Source organism: Mastigoproctus giganteus, chromosome 2, assembly GCF_048544385.1.
Source record: "Mastigoproctus giganteus isolate SK-2022 chromosome 2, ASM4854438v1, whole genome shotgun sequence".
NCBI lineage: Eukaryota > Metazoa > Arthropoda > Arachnida > Uropygi > Thelyphonidae > Mastigoproctus > Mastigoproctus giganteus.
The window spans coordinates 83,546,897-83,561,125 of NC_143576.1; the positions used below are offsets into that span (position 1 = coordinate 83,546,897).

A 14,229-nucleotide genomic window follows, 5' to 3' on the forward strand; every position below is an offset into this window, starting at 1 on the left:
TTTCTATAATTTCTACTCAATTTACAAAATTGAAACTGAATATACATAACAGAAGTATATTCTTTGATTTCCTACCTTTAAATTGCAGCAAAAACTATTAAATCACTCGAGCTTACATCATTAGCGTTACCAAGGTGATCCAAGGAGAAAATAAAAATGTAAACAAATTTCGTGGAAAACAAACAGTTGAGCATCATTACTTGCGAACACTATTTTGCATGGCTCTCTCACAACAGTTTGCTTTACTGCTTTTCGTAATTGTTGTACGAAAGAATTGCAACGAATTGTTTTTGAAAAACAAAAATATCTTCTTTCCTTTCTTCAGTATGTATTGTATCTACTAACAAAAAATCAAGGAAATTCATCTATTGGAAGCCATACTGGAAATGGAAGGGAAAAAAAAAAAAAACAAAAAACTGTCCTAAAACTGATCACCACAATGCGCATTTCATAAAAAAAAAAGTTCGCTTTATTGTAATTGTTTTTAGAGGACTAAATCGGAACAGCAGTTTCATGATTTCATGGATGATTTGATCTTCTTACGAACTTTCAAGAAAATATTTCTATCATAGCTGCGTTATAAACTTCGAAAACTGATGTTGAAGGAACTTCGCATGCATCTCACCTGGTGTGCAAACGAAAAAGAGAAAAAATATATATGCTACGAGTAAAGGTTTGTGAAAACAATCCGTTACTCGTAGTGACGGATCGGAAAACTGTAATTGTTACTGAATACTTCGATATTTCCTTGATATGCATTTGATACAATCAAAAAATTTCAAGAGAAAAATTGAATTTTCATTATCACACACACATGCCGGAAAAATTCACCTTGAAGTGTCATATGTTTGGATGCCTGAATTTCATTCTGAGCTGCAAATGTAATTTCACTTCTCTTGTGCTGACAGAGTAGCTGTTTGCCGAATAAAGGAAAACAGGGTTCATTTTCCTGAAATTTCCAGTTCCTTTCATTCACTTGGGGGAAAAAACTCCTTAGGGGAGGGAGTTCACCCTTTCTAGTCCGACCCCTAGAGGAGAGAGAGAGATAAAAATACCCTTTTGGTGGTGAGCCACATAGCACATAGGAATATTCCATGCTGAATGAAGACAGATGAAAAGGAAGACAAGAGAGAGAGAGAGAGAGAGAGAGAGAGAGAGAGAGAGAGAGAGAGAGAGAGAGAGAGAGAGAGAGAGAGAAAATTCATCCCGCACGGGGAAAGTGACAGGAAAGAAAAACTGTTTGTGAGCTTATGTGTGTGAGACGGCCAGGAGATTGTCAAAGCTCCAGAGCTCTAACTTTCATCAGAGATGCTGAAGTTCTAATAAGTCAGTTTCATCGCGGATGCGGAAGTTCTAATAAGTCAGTTTCATCGCGGATGCGGAAGTTCTAATGTCTATTTCTTTATTGTATTCAGTTTCACAACAGATGCTAAAAGTTGTAAGTCAGCTTCATCCTATCATTAGGCTGCGGCTCCCCAGACCAGGCCAGCTCCTCTCTCACCCTATATGTTTTATTTATTTATTTTTCCTTTATTTTATTTTATTTATTATTATTATTATTAATATTATTTATTTATTTTTTATTTTTATTTATTTATTTATTTTTGCTTGTGTTGTTGTTCTAGCGATCCATTCTGGATTGGGGCTTCTCTGGCCCGGGATAGTTCTTCTCCTCTTTTCTCCTTCCCTCCCTTCATCTTATACAAGTTTTTCTTTCCTCCCTGGGAAACTCGTTCCCCAGGGAGGAGGGCACTGATCACTGCTTCCAGATAGCCAAAAGGCCAAAACAGAACACACACATAAGCTCACAAACAGTTTTTCTTTCCTGTCACTTTCCCCATGCGGGATGAATTTTTCTCTCTCTCTCTCTCTCTCTCTCTCTCTCTCTCTCTCTCTCTCTCTCTCTCTCTCTTGCCTTCCTTTTCATGTCTTCATTCAGCATGCAATATTCCTATGTGCTATGTGGAATGATTTTTTTATTTTTTTATTTTACACGATACAGATATTTTACATCTTACCTTGACAGAGTCTGTAAAAACTGAACAGAGCAACGAAGCGGAGATGAACTTTTGTTCTAGGAGCCGCCCATACAAAAACACAAAAATTAAAATAATAAAAAAAAATTAGCATTATAGCTCTAAGTCAGCTTCATCCTAGGATGCAGAAGTACTAATAAGTCCGATTTTGGTCTGGTGCGAATTTGAATGCAAATGACTACGGTTACTTTCTTTCGAGTGACCGCATGTTTTCGTCTTGTACAGATGTTTTATTGTGGATACTTCCTTCCAGTAAAATCATTAGTAGTAGTAGTGCTTTATTGTTCTAAAGTAATTCGTTATGTTTGGAGAAACGGATTTTGCTCCTAATTGATGTTTGGGGAAACGGATTTTGCTCCTAATTGATGTTTGGGGAAACGAATTTTGCTCCTAATTGATGTTTGGGGAAACGGATTTTGCTCCTAATTGATGTTTGGGGAAACGAATTTTGCTCCTAATTGATGTAACACTTTCGAATTTTCGCAAAGTGAATCATCTGAACACAATGTAAATTAGAAGGACAGTAAAAGAGTTGATAATTGGTGCCATTGGTTGGCAGCATTCCTACAAACAAATTTTCTGTTTATACTCCGGAACGACCCCGGTCAGAGGAGATCCCAAAATAGAGAGAGAATACAAGAAACCGCACCGTGTTTAGCAGTCACGGATTGATTGTGTGAAATTACACAATCTACCAAAAACCACAGCGGGGTTTTTCTTTTTATTACAGCTCAGAACAGCATATGACCGTGGATTTATTCGGCTTCTGTACTAAAACTGAATTTCTCCCTTTGCGATGACATCAAAGCGTAACAAGCAAATATTTTCTAACGATACTTTCTGAGCAGCCATTAGTCGCAATTACCTGCCTGGTAACCCAAAGGTCGCGGGTTCGAATCCCGCCTCGGGCTTGGATCAGAGTAGTGAAAAAAACTTTGGGAGGTGCATTATGGTCACGGAAGCCGATGCGCCAACAACTAACAAAAAAAAAAAAAAAAAGTTAGTCGCAATCTTTTAGCTTTGTATTGTTAGAAATCTTGCAGTATTGTGAAGAAGACACATTTCAAGAAACAATCCGTTATTCATAGCGGACGATTTTTTTTTTTTCTTCTTTTGCACACAAGTTTTCGAAGTTTATAACGCAGCTATAAATATAAATATTAAATATTTTCTTGAAATTTCGTTAGAAGATCAAATATACATCCAAGGAAACTGCTGTTCCGATATTGTTCCCTAAAAACAATTACAATAAAGCAAACTTTTTTTGATCAAATGCGCATTGCAGTGTTATCAGATTTTCCCGTTTCCAGTGTGGCTTCCAGTAGATGAATTTACTTGATTTTCTGTTAAATACCTTTCCTATTTGTTTTCCACACACAAACACATAACTAAGGAGGTTACAAATTAATATGAAAACAAGTCAAGTCAAACAATTAAATAAAATTAGCCAAAGACGCCGGGACCGGAGGCAATTGCCTTGCCTGCCTACATGGTAGCTACGCCACTGATTCACTCCAAATGTTTGTCTAGTTCTGCCTTGAACCTATTTAAGTTTTCGTTCTCCACTATGAAAGATGAAAGTTTGTTTAGCCAGCGGGTCGCTGGCTAAAGGCAAATTTATGCACATCTTTTCTACAATTGTCTCTCCTCAATTTGAATTTATGTCCCCTCAGGTGAATAATCTGAACAAGAGGAAGAATCCCATCAGCATTGAGCTTTCTCAAACCATTCAAGGCCTTATAGACCTTACTTAGAACACCTCGCAGGTGCCTTGTCATTGCAAAAAGGTGGTAGACGACTTTCATCAACCGGTGAAATACCACCACTTTGCTTATTGGAGGCTTAAAGTGGTGAAACCTATGTTTAGTCTCTAGAGCAAAGTTTCCGGCATCCCCCCCCCCATACTTCTCCTTCAACCCATGCACGGTACTAAGTACTATAGGTTTTGATACCTTTCGTGTTTGGGGTTTTCCTAAAAAAAAAAAAATTGCAATGACAAGGCACTTGTGAGGGGTTCTAATTGAGGTCCAGCCTCCAGACATTGCAATTTGCAGAACTTCAGTCTTTCTTGGTAAGAGTAACCCTTTGTTCCACTCACCAATCTCGTTGCCCTTCTCTGTGCAAGTTCCAGCAGCTCTACATCCTTCCTAAAATGAGACCTGCACCGAACCCTGAAGCCTGCACTTCCTTATCCCTGCTAGCAAATTTTCTGTATATCATTGACAAGACACCATGAACTACACTTCCAGCCTGTCTGCACTGCTCAAAAAACTTCATATCTAACTGCACAATTACCCCCAGGTCCTTTTCATTCTGGCCGACCGGGCTAGCCGAGTGGGTAAAGTACCTGCCCGGCAGCCCAAAGGTCGCGGGTTCGATTCTCGCCTCGGGCTTGGATCAAAGTACTGCAAAAACCTTGGGAGGTGCAATATGGCCACAGAAGCCGATGCGCCAACAACTACCAAATCAAAAAAAAAAAAAAAACCTTTTCATTCTCAACTAACCTGAGTGCAGTACCACACAGTTGGTACGTTTCTCTGGGGTTACTGCTACCCATATGCAGTACTTTACATTTGTCAATGTTAAACTTCAGTTGCCACCTCTCAGCCCATCTGCTCTGACTATGTTACAGTAATTGTTCAGGATTGCGAATTTCTGGAGTTCCTTGTACCGGTCGGTGTTCTCTGGGAGACCTATTGCTGCTAGGCTGTTATGTATGATCTTTGGCACTATACCAGTGGTTGACACGATGATCGGGATAGTCGTTACTTGTTGCATATGCCACATCCCTCTTTGACCTCCTGTCTTAAGTTTGTGTTCTTCCTGATCTTTTCCTCATGTTTTCTGGAGGTTGCCAGTGTTGAGCACTGCTATGCCAATCAGATAGGTAGCCTTTTCCTTCTTGTCGACAGTCTGTTCTGCGAGCTTGTCTTGTCTGCTATTATGGCATGGTCCCACTACAGCTTGTTGATTGGGGTCTCTAGTGTTGCCTGGGGTTCGTACTTGTAATACGGAACACTTTCTTTGATCAAGTGGCATTTCCTGGCTAGCGTCTGATGTATTATATTGTCTACCTGGCCGTGTCTAAGAGAGTACTCCGTCTGGGTGATCACCTTGCATCCTGCGTGATGTACTGGATCGTTTATGAGGTCAGGTGACATCGTCGACATGGGTCATCTGACACTGAGGGCTCCTTTGCGATGTATTTGTTATAGTTTATGGTGTTGATTACCTGGTCTTGGATAGCGAACATGAATCTTCCAGTCTTGATGAAGAGCGTCCCGCTCCACTCGTGAACCATACCATGCATTGGCAGGTATTTTAGCTATGTCATCTTGATGGTGGTCATTGTAGTGTCTACCATGGAGGTTCTTCTTTGCCCATTTTTATTATTATTATTTATTTATTTTTCATTATTATTATTATTAATACAGTATATATATATATATATATATATATTTCTCCTTTATGGGATATTTTTACGCCCCGTGATGGGCACTGGTACCAAGTGCATGGGGTGGTTGGTTGTTACTATTATTATTGTTACTGATGGTTGAGAAACTATCTTACTGTCCTACAGGTGTTCAGGATTGCGGTTTTCTGGAGTTCCATGTAAGTGTTCTCTCGGTAGACTCTTGTTGCTAGGTTCTTATGGAGGCTCTTTGGCACCATATGTCACATATCATATGTACTGACAGGCCATGGCGCCTTCAAAGAAAAGCTGGCCCAGATGGGATTGGAAGAACACCCGAGATGCGTGTGTGGTGAAGCGGAGAGTTGGACACACGTCATGTATAACTGCCCAAGCTATGAGGACCTGCGACGTACGTTAATGACTACAATAAAGTACTTCCCAAAAATATGGAATCACATTTGCTGGACTCGAGTGAAGAATATGGAGCACTAACAAACTTTGCTCAGCAGCTCTTCACCAGGCGAAGAACACTCATCGCTTTACACAGAGTGACATAAAAAATGGTGATACAGAACAACGCAACAAAATGCCTACGTTCTCACCAACCTTCCCAAGGTGAAACCAGACAAGACAACAACCAGAAAACCGGACTAGAAAAAACGAGAAAACCGCAATGACTAAATGGAAACGACAAACGGTCTCTTTCCCCGTGCACCACTGAGTGCTCCATGGTGCAGTGACTCCTGAAAGCACTACCTAAATACAATGACTGGAACGAACATCCACTGAACCTTGGACGGTTTCCTTGAAAACTGAGAAAGGCCATCTGGCAAACGGGGCTGGACATCTATTCCAGCCTGCTTTCCCCCCCTTTCCTAGGCGAGGGGGACGACACTTTCGCTGTCTCCTCCCCCCTCCCACCACCCCACTTTTCCTTCTGGTGTGGAATGGCATGCCCACTGAAAAACGAGGGACCACCTTCCCTATCAGTCCCTTTCTTCTACTTGTATCACCCAGTCTTCTGTCTCCCCTCCCAAAACTTTTCGTATACAGCATATTACCTCACAGGTCCAAATCTAATACACCAAAATTACTGCCTGAACTATTAGACCTCTAGAGAAACTCATTCAGCGAAAACCCCACTCAATGTTTAAACAAATCGGATTATTAAGAAAACCGTGAATAAATTTTTTTTTTAAGGTCCTAGCCACTGAAATCTCAGGAAAGTAGGTGGCAGTACCTACCAGAGTACAATTAGTCTTATTGGTACAAAATGCCGGCGTCCCCGTCGCTGGGTATGGTAACGTCGGGCCCCTAGTGGGGCCCGGCGGCTGACAGGCCGGATGAACAATGGGCACAACATACTACATTCTACATGACCCACACACTGTCAAACCTCTGGCATTAACAGGGCACTGTCACTAGATACAGAGAACGTACGCGGAGATGGGAGAAATCCCAGGAGCCATTAGACTCTCAACATACTCAATATCTTTGACTTCCTCCCTTACATCTGAGTACTTCCTGTTCTTTTTCTCGTATGTTTTCTGGAGGTTGCTGGTGTTGGGGCCCTTAAATGTTAATCAGGTGGGCAGCCATTTCCTTCTTGTCGATGAGGATTATGTCTGATCTGTTGTGCGGGATCGGCTTGTCGATCATTATGGTATGGTCCCATTATAGTCTGTGAGCAGAGGTCCAAAATATGACCTGAGGCTTGTACCTGTAATATGGTAAATGTTCTTTGAACAGCTGGTAGTTTTGCACTAGCTTCTGATGTCTTATCCTAGCCACCTGATTGTCTGTGTGAGTGTAATGGGTGATCACCCTGCATCCTGCTGTGATGTGCTGGGTTGTTTCGGGGGCCAGGTGGCATCCTCGACATGTGTCATCTTTTATTCCGTTTAGTGATGTATTTCTTGTAGTTCCTAGTTCTTACCTGATCTTAGATGGCAAGCATGAATCCTTCGGTCTCGTGAGCCAAGCGTTGGAAGCCATCTTATCTATGTAGTCTTGATGGAAGTCACTGTAGTGTCTTTTCATAGACACTACATCATAGAATGCCTTTTCGCCCAACTTTCTGTCTTTGTTTCTTCTGTCTGTGTCAGTGTTTTTCCCTTATTGTTGGGGTTGTTTGTCTACCTTTTTTTCTTGGTAGACTGGCACTGTGTTTTCCAGGTAGTAATCGCGCAGGTTCTTAATCGCCTTCTCTCTTGCTGAATGAGGTCTGTCAGTCCTTCTCTCCTTCTTTACGTGCTATGGTCAGTCTCTCGATGGGGTGGTGTTGACGGCTCTTGGTCATCATTATCCTAGTCGATCTCATAATCTCCTCCAGCGGTATTGTACCAATCTATGATCCCGAAGGAATATATTAGTACTGGAACTGCATTAGTATTTATGGCTGGAACAACGTTCCTACCATTCAGCTTTGATTTTAGCAGTCTTCTAGGTCTCAAATGGTATTTCTAAGTCAGGTGGACCTTGATCTCCTCGTGTTCTAATTAGTGGGCCTGCATAATCCCCAGATATTTGTATATCTCTCCGTCATGGCTTCAATCTCTTCATTATCAATAAAGGTTGCATAACCAGTTTACGGTCCAAAGCTGTTAGTTTTCCCAGACTAGATTTCATTGATGGTTCTTGCATTTGTCGACCAAACTGCATCCTGATGACAGTGCTGAACTCTTTGCTGATCTGGAGGTGATTCTCAGTTGCGGCATAGAGTTTGATGTCATCCATGTACATCAGGTGAGAGAGGGTGTACAGGTTCTTCCTCCCTTCTTTTAGGGTATATCCATAATTGCTGTTATTGATCATGATGGACAGTGGGTTGAATGCTAGACAGAACCATAGTGGGCTCAGAACATCTCCCTGGAAGGTTCCTCTTCTGATGGGTATCGGTCTGGTTGTGATGTTCTCGACCTTGATGGTGGTCCTCCACTTTGCCGTGGTTGATATTAGGAAGTGTGTCAAAAAACTCTTTAAAAAAAAAAAAGCTCTTTATTAGAGTCGCCCAGAAAGTTACTTCAACTACCCATGTGTATTTGTGTCTGTAAATTGCATGTGTTCTCTGGTCGATTTGCCTGCTTTGTAGGAAGTTTGCAAGGTTTAAAATACGCAAAAATTAATATTTGTTGTAGCTAAACGCAATAATCATGACCGAAAAAATTTTGTAAGACACACTCTCAGCAAGGTATGCAGACTCGCAGAATTTGCGCCTCTACGACTGACTTTCAATTCTTGCTCGAACATCTCGGTTTCACGTGCAATTGAATCAAAATCATGACTCTGTGATTCTAAGGAAAAATTTCCAGTTTATTGAGCGAGTTGTATAATACGAGTAGAGTGTAATTGTCCAAGATAATCAAGGTGGGATCAGCATTTAAGATTCAATGCACACACGACAGGGGCAGGCCAGATCATTATGTTACCACCATCGAATGTTACAGTGCATCAAGACCGATTCTAGAAGAAATTTCCATTTAAGCAACATATCCAAAAGTACGCTTCCTTATCTCTTTTCTCCAACTGTATAAAAGTTTGTTATATTTTGCAGTAATAACATAAACAATACAAAATTAGGGGAAAAGAAGGAAACTACAATGTATCTATAAAATACATGAAATATATAAACCTTTTCATAAATTTAATTATTTGTTCATTTTTTATGAATACATACCAGATAGGAGAAACAACCATCCACTTCTTCAGAACGGCTAGACATTGTCCTAAAAAACAAAATAAAAAAAATGGTAAACAGCTGTTTACATCGTTCTTTTTTTAAAGAATATGATGACATACCAATGATATGATGTGCGTTAAGTGCCAAAGCAACTACGGCTATGAGTCATCAATATATTCTGTCTGTAATTTTGTCTACCCTTCGATGGGTTTGCCTCTTTGCTAGACGAATAACTTGAGTTTCAGGGAGAAAAAACCATGCAACCCTCGTACCAAATCGATTAACTTGTCCAAGTTGTGAAAAAATCCATAAAAATTCCATCCGTCGTTGACGGGTTTCCAACCCGCCTTTTATCCAGTGTGGGAGGTTGGGCATTATAATCACAGTGCTACCGGTGAGGGTCGCCCTACAGATGGTATACTTTTTAATGTTTGCATTATTTCATATACTTATATAAATATGTGTATGCTAATTAAGTATTTAATGGTAATTAGTACTGCTAGTCAGTAATTACAAGTCTTTACAAGTTAGTAATTATAAGCGTCTTACCACGACTATTAACTTGATCGTTGGCCAGATTTCGGCACTTATTCTGGAACTTGTACTCTTGGAATGTCCCTCGGCCTTCTCTCAGAGCGACTCCAACTCTGTGCCCACATCTCGCCCGCCTTCACTTATCCGATAGGTTTGTGCCTTTTCAGCTGCTCTCATGTGCCCAATCACTGGATGCTGACCTTAACAAGTTTGCTTGCGACAGGGAATACAGACGCCGGATCCTTGAGTTGTATATCCCTGCCCTTGATCCTTGTTCTCGAAGCTGATCTTAATGCCAATTCAAGCCAACAATACTATCTGAAATGAAGTTAGGCTTACTAACGTATTCAGTATTACGATGAGTAATGATAAACTTTGTACTTCTGCTTCAGTGCAAAGAACGTTACCTGTTTTTGTTACAATATAAAATTATTTGTTCCACCTATATTTTCTTTGTATATTGTGTTGTATGTAATTGTACTCTACTTTGAGCTATACTTCGTTTTATGCTTTCATATATGTTTGATTTATCGAATCTGTTATTATTATTATTTATCCATTTATTTCTCTTATGTACTGTATTATCACTGTTAACCCCTTTCCTGTGGCCGTGAAGAGCAATGCTGCAGTGTATCGATTCGTATTAATATTATTGCAGTAAAGATTTCTAATTAAGTAACTAAAGTAAATAATGTCCACAAGTCCTACAGCAGCTATTTAACAGGTGTTTCTCTAATCATGAATTGATTGGCGAATTTATTCACTGAATGGTGAGTTCTCTGTAACTCACTTCTCCACTCCTTAGTACTTATTGTACTAAGGAGTGGAGAAGTCCGCAGTTGGAAAACATTAAACGGGGTGTTTTATTTATTTTTTGTAATTGAATTCTGATTTTTTTTTTTTTTTTTTTTTCCAGGACTTTTGAAATTTCTGGGAGCCTCAACCATTTCAGGAAGAAAATTAAAAATAGGCACCACACTCAGAAGTGAACTGACCTTCTCCCCCCCCCCCCTTTGTAGCAGTAACACGTTACAAACGCTATGGCAACGTCAGCGATTACCTCCTCTCCACCAGGTCCATTCCGCCCCTGACCACACTACACACTTGCTATGTAGTGCAAAAAGTCTTATTATGGCCTTTAAAGGGGATATTTGGTACTTATAGTGCGGGTTACTTTATGTGCATATCTTAATGTGGAAAACATATGCCAATATAGCAAAAGTTGTTGGGCAAAATGGGTTAGGTTCTTTTTGTTGACTAGCACCAAGGAAACTCAGATTTCTGCAACATCATTGTATTGTGTCTGTATACTGGGCATGTTCTGAGATTAATTTCTGAGCTTTCAAAAAGAAAACTCCTCTGAGAGATCCTATATCTCTGTCTGAAATTAGTTGATTCAGTCCTGCTTAAAAAATCTCCGATTAGTTCGTTATGACGTTGGCAGATCGAAATGAGCCTCATCCAAATTGGTGGGAAGCCAGAAATGCAGCAGCATTCCAGTCAGCAAGACACACACACACAATGGAACTCTTTATTTTCATTAGTAGAAAATCTTCCATGAAAATTATCTGTATTTTCATCATGCACAATGGATCAGATACTGCAGTCAAATAATAATCCATCATGATTGACTGCGGTAGATTCTCTCAGGCAGCAAAGTGGTTACTACTGCTGTTCTTTCCACCAATGGAAAATGCATCGTTTTGAGCCCTGTCAAGAAAGACAGAAAGAATTTCTACGTGGTTAAAACCACATAGAAATTCTTTCTGTTTTATTCTTGTTTTCCATGACAGCTTAGTTGACATGATAGATAGAACATCTGCACTCCTTTGGAATGGTCTAGACTTGATTCCATCAGTAGCAATCAAGGAACTTTTCTATTTCTTCAGACCTAGGAATTTCTAAAACTCCTCAACTGTACAGGAATGTAAGTAATTAATTGATCTCAGCCGGAGGAAGCAGAGTTCCATCGTGACTTATTCCGGGTATTACAGCCCGTGAACACACACTTGTTGTAGGGTTTTAGGCGCATCAGCAACTTAGGCTATATTGCGCTGTAAATATTATGTCTGTAAATTGCGTGTGTCCTATGGTCGAGTTACTGTTTGCTGGATGAAAAATCCTAGTTTCAGGGAGAAAAAACAATGCCACCCTCGCCTGAGAATGACTAACTGAGCCATGTAATGAAAAAGACCCATAAAAATTGCTCGCGTCACTGATGGGATTCTAACTCAGTTCTTTTCTACCCGGTGTAGGGCGGACGGTCATTATACGTGCGAAATCATTATACGAATTACCCACGAGGGTGACATATACCGATGAGCCAAAACATTATGACCACCTACCTAATATGATGGTTCTTCCACCTTCACGTGGGAGGACTCTGTCTACAACATGCTAAATGCCCTCTTTCCAACAGATGATGCACAGCTAACTGAAGAGCAACTACAGATTGTTACCACTAACGATTCTTACACAACAGAAAATACTGAAGAACCTTTTACAAATGACGATCTAAAAGCTGCATTGGACAAAACTAAAGAAAATAAAACTCCTGTCAATGACCTCCTCGAGGTGGATGTTATCAAGGAATTTGCAACCTACTTCCCTAACACCATGCTCGCCACTTTCAACAGATGCCTAATGGAAGGCCACTTTCCTGCTATCTGGAAGGAGGCATGCCTTAAACTCATCTTGAAGAATCCAGACAAACCACCTGAAGAGCCAAAATCTTACAGGCCAATTGCTCTCTTGCCAGTCCTCGGCAAACTTCTGGAAAGGCTTCTACTCAACAGGTTGTCAAAATGCTACTCTAAAGAAAACCTCATTTCTCCACTTCAGTACGGTTTCAAAGCTGGTTTCAGCACTGAAGATGCTCTTCTTACATTAATATCTACTGCTTCAAGCACTCAAAGCAAGTATGCACTAGCTATCACAGTTGACTTTTCTGGAGCGTTTGATCGGCTGTGGTAGCCAAGTATTCTCAGAAGACTCCGACAAGCCAAAGCACCACTCAAACTTTATAACTGTGTCAAGGAGTACCTGAGACACCGCACTGTCCATGTTAGTACCAGGTACAAATCTGTCACTAACCAAGTCTCCCGAGGCTGTCCCCAGGGCTCGGTCCTGGGGCCTTTCTTTTGGTCCATCATTCTGGACGAGTTCCTTGGGATGGACTTGGGGATGACTCAACCACTTGCGTTTGCTGACGATTTGGTTTTGCTGGTGCATGGTGACACAACAGCTGATCTAGAGGAGCGAGCAAATTGCGCACTAACTAAGCTTCAGGATTGGGCAGCCATTCACCGACTAAAGATCTAGGGAGAGAAAACCAAATCTATATTGCTCAAGGGAACGCTCCAACTATGAAGACCACCGGTTATCAAAATTGACAACACCTCCATAAGATTATACCCAGAAATCAAGTATTTAGGAATCGTCTTAGATATGAAGCTAAATTTCCATCCTCACTTGAAATATATGTCACAGAAAATAAAAAATATACTCGGCCATGATCATCCGTATAAGCCGTGCAGACTGGGGCCTTAAGCGCCGGGCTCTGGCCCTCATCTATAATGCCATATTTGTCCCAATAGCTTGCTATGGAGCCTTAGTACGGTGTACTAGGGCCTCCCGCGACCGAAATCGCCGTAAACTAGACTCCACACAGCGTTCTAAGCTCCTTACCGTAACAAGGCGTGCCGTACAGTAAGCATCCCAGCTCTACAGGTTCTAGCTGGATGTATACCCCTACACCTAGAGGTAATAAGAAGAGGATTGTATCAATGATTGAAGAAGAGTATTCCCACCGAAACTGCAGGCATCACTCTTAACCTTGATAACAACCCCAAACAGGAAAGGAAGAGAATCTCTGAAATTATGTACAGGACCTGGCAAGAGATATGGGACACCACCAACAAAGGATTGATAACTAAAACGTTCTACATTTCTATTGACAGGCCACGGACCCTTTAAAGCGAAGCTAACATCCCTAGGCATAGAAGAAGATCCGCTATGTCACTGTGGGGCTGAAGAAAAGTGGGATCACGTAATGTATGATTGCCATGAATATGACGAGTTCTGGCTAAGGTTTGCCACTAAAATGCAAGAAAATCCCAGGCATTGTGAGCACCTGATTATGATGGACGAGCAGCGCTACGCCGCCTTTACCGAGTTTGCGCAGTCTGTCTTCACTGCTAGACGGATTAGGCACCCAAACACCACACATTGAAGATCAAAGTAAGAAACTTCCTGGATTTGACAATTCTCTCAGGAGAAGAAAAAAAAAAAAAAAAACCCTCCTTCCTTCCTTCGTCCCAGGAGTGACAGAACCCACCAGCACAGCTCAGCTGCTGCCATTAGGCCTCCCTAGCCACGCTCCCTTGCGTGGTCCTTTGCCTCCACTCCCTGGCAGGAGGGGCAGTTCATCCCTGGTGTCCTCCCTCCCTCGCCACCCCTATTTTTCACTCTGGTGGGGCATAGGCCTGCTCCACTGACTTGGGGTCATCTTCCCTACGGACCCCGTATCTCTATCTTTTCCCCCAGTCTTCAGTCTTCCTCCCCTT

At 41.2% G+C, this 14,229-nt stretch overlaps 1 protein-coding gene across 1 annotated transcript in view; it reads right to left on the bottom strand.

Annotated features, from left to right (window-relative positions):
- Positions 1-9,172, bottom strand: part of LOC150089376 (polyamine deacetylase HDAC10-like) — a 162,386-nt gene extending 153,214 nt beyond the window's left edge. The window contains exon 1 of the mRNA XM_090389961.1: positions 9,128-9,172. Within this exon, the coding sequence (XP_090246087.1) occupies positions 9,128-9,172 (45 nt within the window). The remainder of the gene's footprint in view (positions 1-9,127) is intronic.
- Between the last annotated feature and the right edge of the window lie 5,057 nt (positions 9,173-14,229).